The sequence below is a fragment of the Otolemur garnettii genome, unplaced genomic scaffold (genome assembly GCF_000181295.1).
Source record: "Otolemur garnettii isolate 467f Iridium unplaced genomic scaffold, OtoGar3 scaffold00006, whole genome shotgun sequence".
Taxonomy (NCBI): domain Eukaryota; kingdom Metazoa; phylum Chordata; class Mammalia; order Primates; family Galagidae; genus Otolemur; species Otolemur garnettii.
In genome coordinates, this window is record NW_003852401.1 from 28,278,626 (window position 1) to 28,301,822 (window position 23,197).

General features: G+C 34.9%; 1 protein-coding gene across 2 annotated transcripts in view; it reads left to right on the forward strand.

The window, feature by feature from the left end:
* The window catches only part of SMC5 (structural maintenance of chromosomes 5), a 98,983-nt gene that overhangs the window by 40,964 nt on the left and 34,822 nt on the right, over positions 1–23,197 (forward strand). For both annotated transcript variants that reach the window (XM_003782937.3, XM_023508284.1), the window contains exons 10-17: positions 915–1,069; positions 6,295–6,408; positions 13,480–13,574; positions 14,112–14,244; positions 17,109–17,282; positions 17,382–17,551; positions 22,045–22,168; positions 22,855–22,977. In XM_003782937.3, the coding sequence (XP_003782985.1) occupies positions 915–1,069; positions 6,295–6,408; positions 13,480–13,574; positions 14,112–14,244; positions 17,109–17,282; positions 17,382–17,551; positions 22,045–22,168; positions 22,855–22,977 (1,088 nt within the window). The remainder of the gene's footprint in view (positions 1–914; positions 1,070–6,294; positions 6,409–13,479; positions 13,575–14,111; positions 14,245–17,108; positions 17,283–17,381; positions 17,552–22,044; positions 22,169–22,854; positions 22,978–23,197) is intronic.

A 23,197-nucleotide genomic window follows, 5' to 3' on the forward strand; every position in this document is an offset into this window, starting at 1 on the left:
TGGAGGCAGGAGAATCTCTTGAGCCCAGAAGTTGGGCTGTGAGCTTTGATGCTACAGCATTCTACCCAGGGCAACAGCTTGAGGCTCTGTCTCAAGAAAAAAAAAAAAAAACTAATGTGCTGTATTTATGGGTTAATTCTAGAAGTGTAGAAATACTAAGTATTGTTAATTGGAACAATTAAACTTGTTCATAGCTGAATTTTAACAAATTCAACTTGTTAAATTTCCTATTGTTAATAGCTCTTTAGAAAGTTTTAATTTATCTTTTAAAAAAACCCCACCATTTACTTTATAATTTCCCTAATTAAAGAGAGGATAAAAAGGTATCTTATCAGGCATTCTCTTCTGTTTTGTAGCCTTCTGTTCTTCCCTCTAAACTGGTTGTTTTCAAGGCTTCTTGCATCTGGGATACTCACGCTTTTTCTACATTATAAACCTATTCCTGAATTCCATGTTTTTGTTTTTCTTACATTATGCCCTTGTTTTGTTAGAGCACATCTTCAGGTAACCTCGTAAGAAGAGTTTTTTGACCATTAATTTCAGAGTCTTTGTACCCTGAATACAAATGCCTTTATTTTATTATCTCTTTTTCTCAACTTGGTTAAATATATAATTCTAGTATGAAAATACTTCTTCTCTCAGAATTTTGAAGGTCTGCTATCTTCTGTTAGGAAGACTAGTGTGTTTCTCTTTTTTTTTAGATGACCTGTTTTCATTTTTGATAGTTCCAAGATCATGTTTTATTCTAAATGTTTGGAAATTGTAGGATGATTTGTCCCCAGTTCTTTTCACTATGTGGCATACTTGCTGAGTGTTGTTTATAACCTGTAGATCTAGGATATTCTTTTGTATTATTAATAAGTTATTAATTAAACTTTTCAGAGAAATACTATTGTTTTCTTTTCCAATTTTAGGTGTGGATGATCATATTATACGTTTTGACAGTCTGATGAATCAAAAGGAAGATAAGCTGAGACAGAGATTCCGTGACACATATGACGCTGTTTTATGGCTGAGAAATAACAGAGACAAGTTTAAGCGAAGAGTCTGTGAGCCGATAATGCTCACGGTAAAACCTTTTGTTCATCTTGGTAGCATTTGTTAGTCCAGGGCAGTGCTTGTGGCTCAGTAAGTAGGGCGCCGGCCCCATATACCAAGGGTGGTGGGTTCAAACCCAGCCCTGGCCAAATTGCAACAACAACAAAAAAAGCCGGGCGTTATGGTGGGCGCCTATAGTCCCAGTTACTTGGGAGGCTGACGCAAGAGAATTGCCTAAGCCCAAGAGGGAGAGTTTGCCGTGAGCTGTGATGCCATGACACTTTACTGAGGGTGACAAAGTGAGACTCTTTCTCTTTAAAAAAAAAAAAAAGAAGAAGAAGAAGAATTTTTAGTCCTGGTAACACCCCAGTTTTTCATTATCAGACATGTAGTGTCTGACATGCTGCAGAATCCATACATGAACTTTTTTTCTTTCTTTTTTTTTTTTTAAAGGGCCACTGATCAGTGAGGGTAATAGCTGTGAACTGTGGACTTTTTGGAGGTATGGGAGACTAGCAACTTACTGACCAAGAACCAGGTGGGAAATTAGCTTGGTTAGCTGGTTTCTTCTGGAACTGGCTATTCTTAAGCTATAGCAGGTATTAGATTAAACCCTGCTTAAGAGATAGAAAATTGCTATTAATTAATATGTTGACAAGGAACACATGACAAGATAGGCAGGAAAATCACTTGACCAAGAGAAGGGCATGCTAAGGATTTTGAGAATGAAGCCCATAGTTTTATTTTATTTTATTTATTTTATTTCAGGTTAATGTGAGGGTATAAACAAGTAGGTTACAATATTTGCATTTGTTAAGTAGAGTCCCTCTTGTGATTATATCCCACACGTAAGAGGTATGCCATATACCCTGCCACTGTGCCCGTTAAATAGAAGCACACCAATCCCCTCCCCTCATTTCTTCCCTTAGTGCCCCTCCCCCTACTTGAATTAAGTTTTTCTCCTAGGTGTGAAGCCAGTAGTTTGTTGATATCATAAAGTATTTGATAGCTCTTAATGATGATTGTGGGTCATCAAGAATAGATGAAACATTAATGAAATGTAGCCATGGATTTACTAGGATGGTTGCCATCTGAAATATTTAAAATAAATTTGGTCATGTCAAGAGATGAAAAATGGAAAACCACATCTTTAGTAATGATATGTTAGATATAAAATATACCCTTAAAACTTGCCACAAAATTACTCAAGGATTACTTTTGCTAGATAATTTTTTTCTTTAGAAAAGAACTCACTATAGATCCTTGTAGGATTTATGAAAGGTTTTATTTCCTGAAACTTATGTTTGTGTTACACTTTAAATGATTAAAAATCATTTAATATAGTTTTTCATCTTATATCTTAACGTTAGCAAAATTAATATGCATTAATATTTATATCCTCTTATTCAGGAATGTACTATTAGAGAGATAATGATTTCCATTTTGTATGCAGATGTTGTATTGTTTAATAAGGATTAAAAGAAAATGTAAGCAAAAATATTATGACCCTTAATATAAGTTATAATACAGGTATAATTGTTAACAGATTTTAATTTAAATGCTAGCTTCAGAACGATATATCAGGCCTTTATTAGATTTGTCATCCTCTTATCATTTGATTTTCTAATAGTAGCCTATTGCTAAGATTAATAGCAACATGCTAAGCATGTACTTTTACTTTAAATTACATTTGAATCTTGGAGATAATGAAGTATACTTTGCTGTTTTACTCTTCATAGAATAAACTTTCACCTTTCCTACCACCTCCTCCCTTCAGCCATATCACCCCCACACACCCCTCACCCTTCAAGGTGTAATTAAAATGTTACCACCTTCATTGACAAGATTGTAATATGCAGACTTAAATTTTTGGTTATGTATTATGTTAATTACCAGTTTCCATGATTTACTTCTAACAATTGCAATTTAGAATTGAAAAATTGTGCAAAGATTTATATACAGATATACTCCCAGTAGTGTTTATAATAGAATGATAGGGCAACAGAAGAAAGTTTACAAAGATTCTAATTGGTTCAGTAAATTACTCTTTATCTTTGTAATGGAATATTATGCAGCCATTAAAATGTTGCTTTAGATCTCTTTTAACTATTAGGAGATTCATGATATCTTAATCAGGAAACAGGTTACAGAATAGGATGTATAGAAAAATTTCATTGAAGAATCCAATGTACTCAATAATAGGCAAGTAGACACTCTAATACAGGCGTCCTCAAACTATGACCCATAGAGGACATTTATCTGGCCCGACATTTATCCTGCCCGCCTGGTGTTTTTGCTGCTGCTGCTTGTCCTGCTTAGCAGCCAACTTGTCTCAGGGCCCACAGTCCTGCCCTCCAGCGGTCTGAGGGACAGTGAACTGGCCCCCTGTTTAAAAAGTTTGAAGACCCCCGCTCTAATACATGCCCACATAAGAGAAAAACTGAAATCAACTTAAGGAGGGGGGCCAGGGAACAACGGAATGGGGAGAGGAAAGAGGGGAGGAGTGGGATGGGTGTGCTCCTATTTAATGGGCACAGTATTAGGGGGTATGGCACACCTCTTGGGGGCAGGACACAATCATAAGGGGGACTTTACCTAACAGATGCAAACATTGTAACCTAATTCTTTGTACTCTGAAATTAACCTAAAACAATAAGCAAAAAAAAAAAAAAATTTAAGAAAATTTTCATTGAAAAAATTGTGAAACAGGAGGCTGCCATCAACTACCAGATCATCTTGGAGGGCTTTGTCTCCTATATCTGCCTGTCTATTTCTTCACTTTGACAGTGAAGTTGTGACTGTGAAGTTCTTTAAAGAACTTTGGCAAATTTTTTATTCATGAATCTCATGAGAAGAGGGAGCATCCTAAGAAATCAGAGCTGAGCGAGGCTCGGCGCCTATGGCTAAGGCACCAGCCACATATACCTAAGGTGGCGGGTTTAAATCCAGCCCGGGCCGCCAAACAACAATGACGGCTGCAACCAAAAAAATAGCCGGGCGTTGTGGCAGGCGCCTGTGGTCCCAGATACTTGGGAGGCTGAGGCAGGAGATTCGCTTGAGCCCAGGAGTTGGAGGTTGCTGTGAGTTGGGATGCCATGGCACTCTACCCAGGGAGACAGCTTGAGGCTCTGTCTCAAAAAAAAAAAAAAAAGAAAAAAGAAAAAAAGAAATCAGAGCTGAAGAACCAACAAGGTGGCTAAATCTTCTGTCAGTATATCAAGAAACCTCCCAATTGTAAATGCCATAGCTTACATTTGGGAAAAAACACATGTGAATCAGTCATGGCTGAACCATACAAACTGACTGGTAACCAGATGATCCATACTTGTGTGACTTCCTTGAAACTCATTACCTGAATTAGCAGGTGAAATCTAATAAAGAATTGAATGGCCATGTAACCAATGTAAGATGGGGGCCTTGGAATCTTACATGGCAGAATATTTGTAATGAGTACACCCTGGGAGAATGTGGTAATGGAGAGCTAAATCCTAGGCTGGCTTAATTTTAGCTATATTAAAAAAAAAATTAGCTGGGTGTGGGATGTAGATCCTGCTTCTTGAGAGTCTGAGGAAGGAAGATTTCATAAGCCTAGGAATTCAAGGCTTCAGTGAAACTAGTGATTACACCACTGCACTCCAACTAGACAAGACAGAGTGAGAGTGAGACCTGGCTCGGTGCCATAGTTCAGCAGTTAGGGCGCCAGCCACCTGAACTGGAGCTGGTGGATTCAAACCTGGCCCGCGCCTACTAAACAGACAAACAAAAAAATAGCCGAGTGTTGTAGCAGGCACCTGTAGTCCCAGCTACAAGGGAGGCTGAGGCAAGAGAATCACTTAAACCCAAGAGTTTGAGGTTGCTGTGAGCTGTGACACCACGACACTCTACCAAAGAGGACATAGTGAGACTTTGTCTCAAAAAAAAAAAAAATGAGACCCCTGTCTCTAAAAGAATAAAATAAATTTTCAAAAGATGACTTTCTGTGGACCTACTAGGGTTATTTTTACCCTTTCTGTAAATTGTAGTAAACACCCACTTTAATTTGCATCATTTTTTCCATTGTGGTAATTTAGTACCAAAAACACTGGGAAACAATAGACACTAAGTATTTATAGCATTGGGTATTCTTGGTTTTTGTGTGTGTGGTTTAATTGTTTTTGGTTTGCTTATATTTCTGTTTTCTCATTTTTCTACACTGATTGATATTCTATAATTAAAATAGAGTAGTGTTGGCCAACATTTATGTGACAAGCACTGTATTTTTTTTATTGTATTATCTCTTTTAGTCCACATTTAGTCCTGTAAGGTATGACTATATCCATCCTAACAGATACGGTAACTAGAGCTTTCTGAGATTTCAGTAGTACTTGAGCAAGATTGTACATAGGATTTGAAAGAACATCATCTCTCTGACCCCAGAGCTCTAGCTCTTAGCTAGTATGTCTCACGATGTATTGCAGTACATAAATACTTCTCCTCTCATTTTTTCAAGAAAGCTCATTTCTTTTCCATCTATTGGAAGTAATCAGTCTCTTCTCCAGAATTCCACAAATAGTGCTTCCTATATACCTCTTTTAATGGGAGCTTTGTTCATGCTCTGCTTTTCAACATAACTTACTTATGTGCAATAAACAATAGATTGTATTCCCTTGAAATAGTTTTTTTTAATCTATTTTAACATCTTTTGCAGAACTGAACCTCTCACATGCAGCAGTGCCTAATTAGTTAATAATTTTAAACTAAGTTTATATACTTTGGTGGTACAAACCTAAAATTTTATCTTGAAGGCACTGATAGTTATAGTTAAACTGTAGAAAGGTTTTTTAAATTAGTTTTCTTCAGTTCTTTGTATTTTTCTACTTATCAGTTATTTTCATCTATAGTTCTTTTGAAAATTAAGAAAAATACAAAAAGGTTGGGGGAAGATGTAAAGTATTTACGTTAAGTTACAACCAGAGACTGTTTCAAATATTTTCAGTGACTTGACTAGAAAAGCACTTGTTATTTCTTAAATAATATGTAAATCAGTATGCGTTGGTTATTAGTCACATCTTGGCTTTTGTTTCAGTATGGACTGTACTGGTTGTTTCTGTAAAATAAATAAATGTTTTAAAATGACTCTTTCATAATACATTGTTCTTTTTTAGTCTTCCCTTAAAATTAGATTAAAATTTAATTGAAAGTCTTAAGTTGTATATAAATGTATTTTAATATTCAGTTTAGGTTTCATGAAAAAACTTATTTTTTATTTTTGTTCAGATCAATATGAAAGATAATAAAAATGCCAAATACATTGAAAATCATATTCCATCAAATGACTTGAGAGCCTTTGTATTTGAAAGTAAAGAAGATATGGAAGTTTTCCTCAAAGAGGCAAGTATTGACCAACTTAGCAAACACTTTGTCACTGGGCCGTTCTTTTAGTGCTTAAATTTTTGACTTCACTAGAGCAAAAGTTGATAACTAATTTTACTATCAGTAACTCTTGTGCAAAGTCACTCAGCTTTGTTAATTTCTTTCCGATCTATGTCAGTATAAGGCAATGAATTTGTTTTATAAAGGGAGAACAGCCCATAATTAGCCCATAATTACTATGGGAGATAGCCACTGTTCTATAGGACAGCCACTTTTCTTTTTTTTCTTTTCTTAACTCAAAAGACTTGCTTTTACCTTATTCTGTCAGCTTACTCTTGAATTCTTTCCTGCAGAAAGCCAAGAATTCATTTGGCCTTTAGGCCAGAACCCAGTTTGGTGTCTGTCTTTCTGTATCAATATGGTTCAAATCCTTAGCAGAAAGGCAGAATGAGTTTCTGACACAGGCAAATAATTCTTTATGAACTAACACGGCCATTTGCAAAATAGAAATCATCTAATTACACCTTGATTACCCTTTGTGAGTTTGGGGGGGTGTCTTATTTTTTATCTTCTGTTCAATTTCATGTTAAGTGGAAGAAGGATTATTCACAAGATTTCAGGGAAGGGATGGGGATTTTTCAGAACCAAGGGTCCCTCCCCTTTATAAACCACATAGTATAACTTTCCAGAGTTATCAAGGAATTTGTAAACTTGTTGGTGCTGGTAGAAGTTTCTTTTAGTATGCCAATACATCATAAGCAGGGTATAATGGCAGAGAGGATAACCTGAGGTCAATTTTTTATGGCCATCTTGACTGATTTTGGTTTCTCTGCCATCTCTTGTTATCAGAGTTTGGTTTGGGACTTACAACTCTTTATTGAACAATGCCTGCTGGTTCCCTGTTTTTAGTATGTTAATAATGGTAGAGATTCCTGATAATTTGATCTTTATTCTGTTGAGGTGGAGGGTTGTAATAATTAACTTTCCATAGCTACTCATCAGATAGTACCAGAACTTTCTCTTACATCTCTCTGACTTTTTGTGTGTGTATTATAAATTGTGAGATTTATTCTATATAACTTTCCCCTGTAATTGGCAATAGAGTGCCATTTCTCACCCTTCAGTAACTTACAAACCATCTTTATAATTTTTTCCATTTCTATATACTACAGTGTACAATCATTACAATTATTGCCATATCTGAGTACTACCTATAGTAGTATTTTAATATTTTTCTTTCAATCAAACATGTTTATCACTACCAAATTAGAAAGCCAATAATTTAATATAAGATAGTAAACACAATGTCAATAAATTCTAGATCTGCATTATTTCCTAAAAACAGATAATGTGTTAAAAAAAGAGATAACAAGGAAAAGATGTGCTGATGCCATATTGCAACTATCTCCTTGGTATAATTAGAAATATTGGAAGGGAATTAAAAAGGAGATTACTTTCTTAATGTGTAATTCAGTTTTATTTAATGTAACCACTGCAGCAATAGATTTTAATAACAATGCACCCCATATACTACCATCAATGATATGTTGACTCATGACCAATGTTATTTCATTTATACCTCCACTTCTTTGTTGGTTTTTTCTGTTACTTTTTTTTTTTTTTTTGAGATAGACTCTCACTTTGTCGCCCTCAGTAGAGTGCAATGATATCATAGCTCACAGCAACCTCAAACTCCTGGGCTAAAGCAATCCTCTTGCCTCAGCCTCCCTAGTAGCTAGAACTATAGGCACCTGCCACAGTGCTTGGCTATTTTTAGACATGGGGTCTCTGTCTTGCTCAGACTGATGTCAAACTCCTGAGCTCAGACAATCCACCTGCCTTGGCTTCCCAGAGTGCTGGAATTACAGACATGAGCCACCAGGTCCAGCCAGTTTTTTTCTCGATAGCTTCTTATTTTTATATCATTTCAAACTATCAGAATAGTACATGGAACTTCTTTATTCTCATAAAGCCCACAGCAGATTCACTGATTATTTCACTTAACCCTACTTACTTTATTATTTCTCCATTACAAAGTGCAATAAATTGTGCTATAACACATGTATTTGAACCGTGTTCACAGCATGCTCACCAGGAGTAAATTCCAAATCAAGAAACCACTTTTTGTTCATTAGAAGTAACTGGGCGGGGGAGGAGGGGATGGATACATTCATAAGTATTGGATATAATGCACACTGTCTGGGTTAAAAGTCACACTATATTTGACTCAGTCTGCACAAAAAACAAAAGTATAAGATCTGACAATAAGTTTGTGAACTCATTCTAGAAAAAGTGCTACATACCCCATTGCTAAATATCACTATAGTCAGCCTTCCAAGTAGAAGCTATGCACCAATGCCAGTGCCTAGTTTGCCCTTCAAAGCAGTTTTGGATTTTTTTTCTGGAATGGCTGTCAGAGATGTGGTTGTATTATCCTTTATGTCTTGAATGTCATCAGAATGTCTTCTTTTCAGTATTTTCTTTATCTTGGAAAGAAAAAGTCCTTGGGGGCCAGATCAGATGAGTAGGGAGAGTGTCCCAATGCAGTCATTTGTTTACTGGCTAAAAACTCCAACAAAGACAGAGCCATGTGAGCTGGTGCATTGTTGTGATTCCACAGCCACACCTTTCTTACGCCAAGATTTTAAATTAAGATTTTTCTTTTTCTCAAAAAAATAAAAAAAATGATTTTTCTCTTTCTCCATTGATAACTTTCTTCGTCTGCTATGCTTCTCAATCATTTTTATTCATAATTTGACAAATTTTTGCAATGTTTTCATGAGTTCTGCTCATTACTGGGAGCCATGACCTCTCTTCATCAGTGACTCTCTTCTCTCAGAAAACCTGTTAATCTATTTGTATACTGCTGTTTTCTTCATGGCATTAGCCCCATAAACTTGGACTAACCCATCCCTGATTTCACTTCCACTCTTGCCAAATTTAACAAGAAATATTATGCTAATATTTATTCATTACTCTAATTCAAGCTCCGATGATCTTGTGACAGCACAAGAAAGTATGCAGCAATAATGAACACTCTTCAGGATGCCACCTTATGTCGATGTGAACATAGCTGTGAGATGCTGATACACTAAGGCTATGAAGCCAAACTGAGTTGTTTGGGTAGTGCTGTCAACATAAGTATGTAGTCGCAAATTCATGAACTTTAAGTGTCAGATCTTGTATGTAAACAAAATGTGTATTCCCTAGTGTTCTGAAATTTTTTAAAATGTGACATAACAAAGGAAAAAGTATTCAGATTTTATAATGAGACTGCAGCAATTCAATCACATATTCAGGCTCCACTTCTAATTCTAGTTCTCTTGGTATTTTTGTAACGTCTATAGTGACTTCCTCCACTGGTCTTAAACCCCTCAAAGTCATCCATGAAGGTTGGAATCAACTTTTCCCAAACTCCTGTTAATGTTATCTTGTTGTCTTCCCTTAAATCACAAATGTTCTTAATCATGCAAAGTGGTGAGTCTTTTCTAGAACATTTTCAATTTACTTTGCCTAGATCCATCAAAGAAATCACTATCTATGGTAGCTATAACTTTATGAAAGGTATTTATTAAAAAATGATACTTGAAATTCAAGATTACTCCTTGGTTCATGAGCTAAAGAATGAATGTTGTATTAGCAGGCGTGAAAACCACATTAATCTTGTACATCTGCATCAAAGCTCTTCGGTGGCCACGGTCATTATCAATGAGCAGCTGTATTTTGAAAGGAATCTTTTTTTCTGAGCAATAGTTCTTAACAATATGCTTTAAATATTCAGTAAACTATGCTGCAAACATCCAAGCCTTATTCCATTTCTATTGGCAGAGTAGATTTATCACAATTTTAGAGGGCCCTAGGAATTTTGGAACGATAAATGAGTATTGGCTTCAACTTACAATTGATCACTGGTTGCATTAGTTCCTTACAAACAGACTCATCCTTTCCTTTGAAGCTTTGAAGCCAGATACTGACTCTAGCTGTGAAAGTTGTAGATGGTATCTTCTTCTGATAGAAGGCCATTTTGTTTACCTTGAAAATCTATTGTTTAGTGTAGCCACCTTCCTTAATGATTTTAGCTAGATCTTCTGGATAACCTGCTGCTGCATCTGCATCTGCATCAGCACTTACAGCTTCACCTTGCACTTACATGTTGTAGAGATGGCTTCTTTCTTTCAACCTCATGAACCAATCTCTGCTAGCTTCAAACTTTTTTCCTAGAACTTCCTCACCTCTCAGTTTTTTCAAAGAATTGAAGAAAGTTAGGGCTTGCTCCAGATTAGGCTTTGTCCTTAAGGGAATGTTGAGACTGGTTTGATCTTTTCTCTGGATCACTAAAACTTCTATTAGCAAGAAGGCTTTTTCACTTTATCATTTGTGAGTTCACTAGAGTAGCACTTTTAATTTCATTCAAGAACTTTTCCTTTGAATTCACAACTTGGCTAATCATTTGGTGCAAGAAGGTTAGCTTTCCTCCTGTCTCAGCTCATTAAGCTTAATCATTTTCAGCTTTTGATTCAAAGTAAGAGATTTGCAACTCTTCTTTTTACTTGAACATGCAGAGGACATTGTAGGGTTATTAATCAGCCTAATTTCAATATTGTTGTTTCTTAGCAAATTGAGAAGCCTGGGGAGAGGGAAAAAGACAAGGCAACTTATGGTTGATAGAAGAGTCAGAACATTTATTGATTAATTTTGTCCCTTATGTGGTTGGAATTGAGGCTCCAAAACAATTACAGTAGCAACATCAAAGATCACAGTTCACAGAGCAGCACCCTAACAGATAAAATAATAATGAAAAAGTTTGAAATATTGGGAGAATTACTGGAATGTGGCAGAGACATGAAGTGAGTATATGCTGTTGGAAATAATGACACCAATAGATTTGTTCAATGTTGGGTTGCCACAAACCTTTTGTTTGTTTGTTTTTAAAAAAGAGAGATCTGCAAATCTTAAGCAAAGTGCAATGAAATGAAGTATGTTTATAGTTGCTTTGTAGAGTCTCTGGGATTTTTAGTGTAGTAAGTCCCATCTTTTGCAAATAGATGGTTTTACTTCTTTTTAGTCTTTGTCTCTTTATTGTGCTTCATTACATCAACTCATACTTCCAGGGACAATATGGAAGAGGGGGGGTAGAATCAAACTTTTTTGTGTGTTTCTAGCCCTGGGTGGAAAGCACTCAATATTTCATTATTAAGCCTGGTATTTGCTATAGATTTTTCATAGATTCCCTTTATCGGGTTGAAGAAATTTCCCTCTGTTCCTGTTTTGCTGAAAGTTTTTATCATGAGTGTCTTTTGAATTTTGTCATATGTTTCCTGCATCTACTGAGATGATCATATTTTTTTTTGTACTTTATTTTGTTAATATGATAAATCAGATTGGTTGACATTTTTTTACATTATTACATCAGTGTGACATTCCTGAGATAAACTGTGCTTGGTCATGTATCACGTTCATATGTTGTTGGGTTCTGTTTGCTAAAAGTTTTGTATGTGTATTTAGGAGAGATATTAGTTTCTAGTCTTTTTCTAGTGTTTTTGTTAGATTTTGTCAGGATTAGGATTATGCTGGTATTATAAAATGACTTGGGAAGTATTCTTTCCTTCTGTTTTCTTCAAAGTTTGGGTATTGTTGTTTCCTTAACTATTTCATCGAATTTACCAATGAAAACATCTGGTCTGGAGTTTTTATCATTGGAATATTTTTATATCACAAATACAATTTTTCTAATAAGCGTAAAAGCTATTTAAGTTTTTCCATCTTGTTTCAAATTTGGCACATTGTGTTTTTAAGGTTTTTTTCCAGTTCTTTTATGTTTTTGGTGTGAAATTTTTTATAATATTTTGTGTTTAATGTTTCTAGAATCTTTTCACCTCTAAAATTCCATCAAGGAATTTTTAATTTCAAATTGCTACATGTTTTAGTTTTAGAATTTACATTTAATTCTCTTTTGTCTGCCAAAATTCTCTTCATTCACTATAACCATAGTTTTCTTGAATATATGTATATAATGCTTCCAAAGTATCTGCTAATGTTAACATCCAGGCCTTTGTGGGTTCAGTTCCTCATTTTCTCATTATTGTGATAACAGTTTATTCTTCTCATGCATAGTATAGGTTTTTTTTATTGTGTAAGGAATTGTGGATGATGCATTATAGAGACTAGATTCAGTTATCTTTCTTCTAAAGAGATAGTAGGCAATTAACTTAACTAGACTCAAACTCCAAACTGTCTCCTAAGCAGTGGACAGCAGCTAAAATAAAATCTCCATTCAGTGATTTTTCTTTCTTTCTTACCCCCCCACCCCCACCCCCTGCCCCCAGCTTTCTGCTTATTGCTTTTCTCTAGCCCTCTGGAGTTTTCCTATGCGTTCATAGTTCAAGAGGCAGCCAAGGGTTAAAATCAGAATTAAAAAAAAAAAAATTTGAAATTGAATTTTAAAAAAAAGTGAGGCTTCTCACTTTTCGTCACCCTTCTTCCAAGAATTTACATTCTTACTTTACAGTCATTCTAGTCACTCAAAACTTCATCCTATGATTCCTCCAGCCAGAAAAAGTTGAGCTTTCTACCTGAGTTTCATCCCCCACTCTTCATGCTCCAGATTGAGGAATGTCCTCAAGCTACAGCCATATAAATGCAAATTTCTCCTAGTGCTGCTATTCTTATCTTTCAAATGTCAACTCCTTTTCTTCTGTCAGTGCCTTAAAATAATTGTTTTTTAAATTTTGACCTGGGTTTATAATCTTTAGCCTGATATACTGTATAATCTGTAAGTATTAGAAGCATAACTATCCACTTTCTGTATTATTTTTCCCCTTCCCCCCCTTTTTTCTATATTATTTTAAAGCAAATCTTAGACATTCTGTTTCATATGAATATATTTCAGTAGTTTTCAAAGAAATGGACTCTTTTTGTAAAATCACATAACTGTGGTATCATTTTCACAGTAAAATTTTCTTCTAAGTAATATCAGATATCCAGTATTTAAATTTCTCATCCATTCCATGAAAGCCAGGAGGAATATGGTAACTTTAAAAGTCATTTCAGTTGACAATATATGGTTAACTTTCATTTCCCTAAATTCAGGTTCGTGACAATAAAAAATTAAGAGTAAATGCTGTTACTGCTCCACAGAGTTCATATGCAGACAAAGCACCTTCGAGATCTCTGAATGAACTAAAGTAAGTCTAAAAATTATTGCTAAGACTAATTTGAGTTTTGAGTAATTAAATATATTTTAAATTATCTCTTTTACAAATAAATATGGTTATTGTAGGCAGTGTTATTTTCTTTTAGGATCTCCACTTAAGTCTAAAATAAAGTATTTAGGCCCAGGAACAAAGCATGATATAGTTATACAATGAAGATGATGTTTCAAAAAAGACCAGTATTGGACTACTTAATAAAACATACTAAAATAGTTATTGGGAAAGTGACATGACAAATCATCACTTCATAATGCAAAAATAATTTCTAGAAGGACTAAATGTAAAAATTACATAACTTTAGATATAAGCAGACATTCTCTAGATATAAAAACAAAAACTTAAATTTTTCTGGCAAGTAAATAGTAATACTATTTAGTGATTTTTAAAATTTATCAAAAAAAGACTTTTCCTGTATCATTGTTGAAATAATTTATGCTTATTGGCCACTTATTTACTCTCCGATTTTTGATTGATGGCTTAAGAAAATCTAATCAGTACTTTTCCTTTCAGACAATATGGATTTTTCTCTTATTTGAGAGAATTATTCGATGCACCTGATCCTGTAATGAGTTACCTTTGCTCTCAGTATCATATTCATGAAGTTCCTGTAGGAACTGAAAGGACCAGAGAAAGAATTGAACGAGTAAGAAATTATTGAATTATTACCAGAAACTTAGTCTCATTAAAACTTTTAGCTAAAAGCAAGCAAAAAGTGTGAGAAGTTTGAATTAGTGTATCATTCTGTTGTTTCTTTTAATATTTTTGATACAACAACATAAAGCAGTGACTGTTGACTATTACTTTATGACAGGAGGGATGTGGAGTTAATAAACAAATACCTTCATATCTTTAAAATCTGAAAAGAGAATCTAGTACTCTTACCTGATTCTTCCCTGGCTTGACAAATCTATGTTCAGGCATTATATTAATGGTCATTTAAATTCTCGTGTTCAAGATTATCTTTCAGACAATTTAGAAGGGTAAGTGGGAATATGGAACTGTTTTGGAAAGCCTTCCCCTTCTTAAAGCTTTATTTAAGATTTTGATCTTTTACTGAAGATATATGAATGACCGTGCCTCATAGGATCTCATTTATTTGGTCAGTATGTATAAGCACGGAACTCTTAGTTCTTATATTCTGCTATGTTTGGAATTTTCTTCTTGCAAATGATCTCCCTGACTTCCAGTCACATGTACTTTTCACAGGCAGAAACAGAAAAGAAATCTCTCCTGGAACAGGTTTTTCCGTAACATCAAGTTGCTGTATTAATACTGTTCATGAGTATCTGGGATCCAATTACAGACCTACCTGCTGTGTAACATTTAGTTTAGTAGGAAATATGTTTTATAATATATTTTTAATTTAGTAGAAAATATGTTTTAAATTCTTCATTTGGGAGCTCTTTACTTCATTAACAGATAAGAGAAATGAGGGTTGGTTACCAACCCATTTTGCAAAAACATGTTGCCCCTGTCTTTTGATTAGAAATTACTTTGTATTACGGTAATCATTTACAGAACTGCAAATTAGAACTCCCCATGTAGGTGTACGTCTCTTGTGTCTTACACCAAACCAATTCTTGTCATAATTTCAGGGCTATCTCTGAAGGAAGATACTTGAGTACTAAGAAATGTTTACTAATGCAGAAGACAAAAGAAAGTTTAATAAAGGCTTTTTTTATAGCTTCACTTTCTGACAGAAAAGAGTAGTTACTTAATTTGGAAAAATTGCTTTGCATTTTGACTGGTGCTTGAATTGTTTTTATGCATTTTTACATTTAACATTTTAAGGAGAGCTTTAACAGTGCTATTTGTATAAGAGAAATAAATTTAGAGTTCATGTAATTTACCGTGAAAATGAAATTAATTCTTTCCTTCCTCTGTATGTTTTTTATTCAGGAATTTTTCATTAATCTTAATCTGTTTTATATAGATGATATTTTTAAAATTCTTGGAAACACTAAATGTTTCTTATACCGTATTGCTCCAGTGCCAAATGTATATACATTGTATATAAATTTTAATGATACACTTTTCAGACATGTATAAATGGTAAAGCTAAGTCAGAAAGTATTTCAAGTACCTGGTGAAGCCCCGAGTATTATCTTGGCCATCTTTATACTTGTTGAAGAAATTTACTACCTTTTTATCCTCAGTCCTTCTGTTTATTTCATGTCTAAATAATGGCTGTCTTTCTTTTTTACAATAAAAGTATATTCTTTAGTATGTATTTTTCTTACCAAGTTTTAACATTTTAGGTTCCCTAACATTGATTATATCCTGCTTTTGATTTCTGAGACTCTTCCCTTTGGTTAAATTGTCAGCTGACCTTAAGATGTGACATCCTTCTTGCTGGAAGTATCCTTCCCTTACTATCTCTGTCAGTTCAAGTGCAGTTGAAAACTCATTTTTATGAAATTTGGGTAGACTAACCTCATCCAGTCTGTCTCTTTATTCCAAATGTCTCAGGATTTAGGATGCCAGTTCATACTCTCTTGATTAAATGTGTTTAAATACGTCTTCCCTGTTCACTTAGACTATAAACTTCTGGGGGAAAATAAGGTTTAAGAGTATTGCTTATCAACTTTTAAAGATAGGAAAAAAATTGCAAGTGTTCCAGCTTATAAATATATAAATGTATTATATATTTATAAATATATAGAAAATATATGTAATAATAATAAGGTGTTTAGAATGTGTTTTAATTTATGAAACCTGTGTGTAAATTCTTAAGACAAAAACATAAGACAGTATTTTGAAAGTCATGAAAAATGACTCACTTGAGTATTCTCCCAAAATATATAGGAACTAAATATAAAATTATTTATCTTTAAACAATAAAAATGGGGGTGAGAGGAAGTAATCCATGATAACGTAGTTCAGTTTTCTGGGCAGCACCTGGCTTCTCATACCTCCTCTTTTTTTTTTTGAGACAGTTTCTAAAAACTCTGGCTTTGTCACCCTCGGTGCCATGGTATCATATCTCACAGCAACCTCAAACTTTTGGCCTCAGGTGGTCCTCTTGCCTCAGTCTCCCGAGTAGCTAGGACTACAGGCACTCGCCACAACCCTGGCTGTTTTTTAGAGACAGGATCTTGCTGTTGCTCAGGCCAGTCTTGAACTCCTGAGCTCAAGCAGTCTATTTGCCTCAGCTTCCCAGAGTGCTAGAATGACAGGTGTGAGCCACCGTGCCCAGCTTCCTCTTTAGGTATAACCAAACTCCACAAGTATACTTACTTGGGAGACGTTGTATAGTGAAGTAAAAGTATAATTGACCTTGCTAGTTGTTTTAGTTTTATCCTGATTCTCGAAGTGTTGTTTTCCAAAATATTGACCTGAAATAGATCAATCGCTTTTTTTGGGGGGGGGGGGATAGGTTAAAAAATGAAAGTAATACTTTTATTTTGATCTTCCAAGTTTTACTTGGTCTGCATTTTTAATTCTTTAGTTGTTTAAAACATGTAATAATTATTAGATGTGTGCTAATACTTTGGTTGTACATTATAGGTAATACAAGAAACCCGATTAAAACAGATTTATACAGCAGAAGAAAAATATGTGGTGAAAACTTCTTTTTATTCAAACAAAGTTATTTCTAGTAACACCTCTCTGAAAGTTGCCCAGTTTCTCACAGTCACTGTGGACCTAGAGCAAAGAAGACTCTTGGAAGAACAGCTAAAGGTCAGTTAATTAGATTTGAATGTTAGAAAAGAATATCAACTGGATTTCTAATACTCTAACTGTTTTTAAAATACGTTTTCAATTTTGACTATTCCATAGGAAATAAACAGAAAATTGCAAGCAGTGGAATCAGGGTTGATTGCCTTACGTGAGACAAGCAAACATCTAGAACACAAAGACAATGAACTTAGACAAAGGAAGAAGGAGCTTCTTGAGAGAAAAACCAAGAAACGACAATTGGAACAAAAAATTAGTTCCAAACTAGGAAGGTATTTCTTAACCTGTTTGAGGAGGAGGGAAGAACATAAAGGGCTGTGTGGGAGATTATTAATTATATCCTGTGTGATAACATAGTTTTGTTTATATAGATTGTATCTGTTAATATTTCACAAGAAATTAAAACTGAGGTTGTTCAAAATATTTATCAATTCATTTAAAAAAAAAAGACAACCCATCACATGTTAACAAAAATTTATTAAAAATAGCCAGATATGGTAGTTAGTGCCTGCAGACCCAGAAGACAAAATAACATTTAATGAGAGTGGCATTGTTTTACATTTTTCCAAATCTCTTTTTTAGTTGAAGTTAGTACTCCTTCCGTATTCAGTCTTCTTTGAGATGTTTCGCTTGAAGAAAATCTGGCTTCACATAAATATGTAGTTGACAGCTGGGTACAGTGTCTCATACTTGTAATCTTAACTCTCTGGGAAGCCAAGGCAAGAAAATTTCATGAGCTCAAGAGTTTGAGGCCAGTCCAAATAAGAGCAAGACCTTATTTCTACTAAAAATAGAAAAATTAGCCTAACACAGTGGCATGTACCTGTAATTCCAGCTAGAGACTGAGGCAGGAAGATGGCTTGAGCTTAGGTCTTTGAAACTGCAGTGAGCTATAATGACACAATTGTACTCTAGCCAGGGTGACAGAGCAAAACCCTGTCCCCCCCAAAAAAAAAAAAAAAATGTAGGTGAAAAAGGGAAGAGTATTTTAATAAATATTTCAGATAATTGGGGGTACTTTAATACACATCAAAACTTGCCAACCTGTAGTTTGTTCACTTGCAGTATGGAGTCTGAAATCCAGTCAGTGAACTTGTGTATGCATTAAAAGCTGTTGTATTTTAGATAGCTATTTTACTCATGAATTCGTTCCATCATGCATTGCTCATTTGGAAGATACTGGTTCAGCAAGTTGCGTATCTTTCAACTGTTGACACATTGTATGAAAAAAAATCACGTTCATCAGTGATCCCATCCGAAAAGTCTTTAAAAATTGGGAAGCTGCCAAGCTCAGTGGCAGATACACATTTTCTAAAATATTAATTTTAATTTTAAAACTTGAATTTTGTCAAAGTAACTAACAAATATGGTCAGTTATTTTCCTTGAAATGACAGGCTCACTTTATTCTTTTTTGGAAAAGAAAAATGGCCAATTACCCAAATCTAAATAATATTTTTTTTATCATTCTTTCAAGTAAAAATTGTATTACATGAAAATAGTGTCTAGTCCAGCCCCAGGCTTAAATAATCACAGAAATACTTTTCCTGAGATTACCATTGTATTTTTGTATACAGCACAAGTGTTTTATAAGTACAGTCAAGTCCTCCTTATCCATGGGTCCACATCCATGGATTCACCCAGTATTTGGGAAAAAAATGGATAGTTGCAACTGTATGTGTACATTTTTTTCTTTCAATTATTCCTTAAAGAATACTTGGTAACAACTATTGTATGTAACATTTACATTGTATTAAGTATTATAAATAATCTGGTGGTGAAAGCATATAGGAAGACATGTGTAGGTTGTATGTAAATACTACACCATTTTATGTAAGGGATTTGAGCATCCATGGATTTTGGTATCCCCATGGATCCTAGAACCAATCTCCCATGATATCAAAGGATGACTAAACTGTATGCTTAAGATATTGGGATTTAATAAAATTTATTTATTTATTTTGATAAATAAAATAGTTTATTTGTTGCCCTCAGTGGAGTGTTGTGCTGTCATAGCTCACAGCAACCTCAAACTCGTGGGCTCAAGTGATTCTTTTGCCTCAGCCTCCCAAGTAGCTGGAACTATGTACCCATCACAGTGCCCTGCTCAGGCTGGTCTCAAAAATTTTTATCGCCTCAGGGGCATTCTTAGGTGAATTTGGCATTTCTGTAAATTTCATTGCCTGGCAGTGAAGAATCTAGTGACACTTTGGTGCCCACTGCCTTGATTAATTCTAAAGCAGTAGCATTTTTACTCAACCATTGCTTTTATACTCAGTGCAAATGTCCCTGTGATGAGAAAAGCAAATGCTATCTTCGTATAGTGAAAATAATTTTTACCTCATAGACCCCTGGAAATGGTTTCAAGAATCCCTGAGGGTTTGTATAAAACATTTCAAGAACTCCTACCCTAAGTTGAAGTGTGATGCCTCAAGCCTGTTATTCCAGTGCTTTGGGAGGCCAAGGCAAGAGGATTGCTTAACGCCAGGAGTTCAAGGCCAGCCTAAGCAACATAGATTCTGTGTCTATAAAACATAAAAAAGTTAAAGCCTAGCCAGGTGTGGTGGCATGCACCTGTATTCCAATGACTCAGGAAGCTGAGGGAAGAGGATTGCTTGAGCTCAGGACTTTGAGGTTACAGGGAGCTATGATTGTGCTGCTGTACTCCAGCTTAGGTGATAAAACAAAAAATAAAGAAAGAAAGAAAGAAGTAAAGAAAGGCCCTAGGTGAATATCCCAATGATAGGTCCATAGAATTCAGAATGGGAGGAGAGGGGTGGAGGAGAGGCATTGGAAGAAAAGAAATTAGGCTTGTTTTCTCTCCAGTTCTGAGAGATAACAACAGGGAGCCAGGAGTTTATGATGATTTTCAAAGAACACATTGAGCACCTGAGGGTTTATCTCACTCATTCACTTGCAGTCTCCCTTCTTGCAATTAGGATTATGCCTACCTGGCCTTAAGGTCACATATTCCACAGAATTTTACACAAAACATAAATGTTGTCAGAAGTCTTTTTCTGAAAGGAAAACGAGCTTCCTGTCAGTGCCCAGGCAGCCATTCTAAGAACAAGACTATAACTTTATTTTGAATGTAGATATTTTGTAGAAACTGGAATATATAAGACAAAAACTTTAGGATGTCAATTTTGGGGAAAGGAAGGAACATGGTCCTAATTTTTAAGGTTTTTTTCTGTAACCTCCCAGTGACACAGCCCAGACCTTTTTGTTGTTGTTACTTTAACTCTTTTCGTAGAATAATAATACAGAGGTTAGTGACATGATCAATCCTCTGTAATAAATAGCAGCTTGCTGCCTTGAGTAAGGTAGGAGTTTACCTAGATAGTATGTATTCCTAAACTCATTCATAAATAGAGTCATATTTGAAACGTATTAGGAAAACTTGTTCTTTTTTAACCTTTTTTTCAAAGTAAACAATTGCCCATCAACTTTTATATTAAAAATAATGTACCTTGGTTGCATAAAGCAAAATCTACTTAACCTAGGTTCCTAGCTTTTTTTTTAACTTTAAACCTCTTTTTAAACTTTAACCCTTAACTTCATTGCTATCTTCACTTATCTACAAAACCCTTAACCTTTACTGTGCAACTGCTGCATTGGACCCGTTGTGTAAAACTAAATTTTGTCCTCTTAAAGTAATGTTAAGTTTTGCAATAGAAGGACTTTTCTTACTCATTACCAGCCCACTCTCTCATAACCTGCTTTTATTTGCTTTTGACTGCTGCAGTGGTCACTTGGCTAGTAGTTTCTCCCTAACTGGTCCTCTCTCCATTCAGTTCATCCAGAAAACCTGCAAAATTTATCTTCTTTGGATATTCCTACCCCATTCAGGAACATCTGCTATGGCTTCCTATCATTGCTACATAAAATTTAATTAAACACTACTCTCCTTTAGACTAGCCTTTACCATTATTTAAATTTTGTTCACCCTACCCATTCCATCTTACATCCCTTCCTTCCTTCCCCGACATACTCTTTATGTACCATTCAGGCCACTCTCTGTATGTACTGAACTTTTTTTTTTTTTTTTAATTGCTTCTATCCTTTGTTCTTTTTCCTTGTAGGCAACATGGTATAGTGAAAAAAAACGTGCACTCTGATGTTAAACCCATCTTAATACTTAATATCTGTGATCTTAGATATCCTATTGAACTTCTTTAAGGCTTGGTTTCTTCATCTTGGAGATAGCATAGTATTATCTTTTAGGGTTGTCGTGTTATCTTTTCATTGTGTTTTTTACCTATTGATCAACTCTCCTCACTTAAGTTCCTTAAAGGAGGAGACTGTTTTTATAAATAATATTTATAACAATAGTAATAACATATTCAATCTGCCACTTCTGGGCCAGATAGTATACTAAGTGTGTTACATGTATTACCTTTTTTAATCTTCACCACAGCCCTTTGGGGGGAGTATTATCTGCATGTTACAGATGAGGAAACTGAAAAGCTCAGAAGAGTGAGTTGTCTAATTATACTGCTAATTAGTGAGTGGCAAAGGCGGAATTTTCTGACTCCAGGTTCCATTATTGTTAGCCCTAGGATTACCTGGACTATGCTGGGCAAAATGTATATCTCAGCAAATACTTTTTGATCCCAACTAGTTGCACTAAATGATTGTTTAGTCTAGGAACTAGCAATTTATATATCTGAAAAGCTGACTATATCCCAGAAAACTATAGTCGATGTAAGGATTTTGGCTGTCATTTTTTTTAACTCTGATTTTTACACCATTGTGTGTGTCATACAGTTTAAAGCTGATGGAACAGGATACTTGCAACCTTGAAGAAGAAGAGCGAAAAGCAAGTACTAAAATCAGAGAAATAAATGTTCAGAAAGCCAAACTTGTTACTGAATTAACAAACCTAATAAAGGTAAAGCATTTTCTTAATTTTAGTCATTTTTTGAAGTGGCAGATAGATAAAAAAAAAAGATAGTAAAATCATAAGAGGGCTTGATTAGAGGAAAAGTTTTGGTTAGAGTTTTTGATACTTTAATTATATGAGCAAAAGATTTTTATCAGTTTTACCTTGCTCAGTTGTTTGGTGTTTCCTTTAGCGATAATAATGGGTTAAAATTTAAACATTCACTGAGCTACATTATTTAATTTCACCTAATAAATACACCTCTTAAAAATTTTTCTTGTAGGGCGGTGCCTGTGGTTCAGTGAGTAGGATGCCGGCCCCATATACTGAGGGTGGTGGGTTCAAACCCGGCCCCGGGCACACTGCAACAAAAAAATAGCTGGACGTTGTGGTGGGTGCCTGTAGTCCCAGCTATTTGGGAGGCTGAGGCACGAGAATTGCCTAAGCCCAGGAGTTGGAGGTTGCTGTGAGCTGTGTGATGCCACTGCACTCTACTGAGGGCGATAAAGTAAGACTCTGTCTCTACAAAAAAAAAAAAAAAAAAAATTTTCTTGTAAAAACTATGTCAGAGGCAACAGTCACAATAGAAACATTTTTTCATGGTTTATAATTTTATTTTAAAAAATAAAATATTTTTCTTAGTTCTAAACTATAAGTAGCATAAAAACTAAACTATTAGGGATTTTTGTTCCTAGATTTGTACTTCTTTGCATATACAAAAAGTAGATTTAATTCTTCAAAATACTACAGTTATCTCCGAGAAGAACAAATTAGAATCAGATTACATGGCTGCATCTTCTCAACTCCGTCTCATAGAGGTAAGACTTTGGCCTTTATTTTTTATTTAGGGGGTTCAGCCTTAGGCCAGTTTGAAAATATATATAGTATGTATCACTACTTGCAGTTTATATACCTGAAAAGCTGAATATATCTAGCTGATGAGGAAGCAATACTTGCAACACTTAAGAATGGCTTCCTTTTGGCTCGGCGCCTGTGGCTCAAGCGGCTAAGGCACCAGCCACATACACCTAAGGTGGC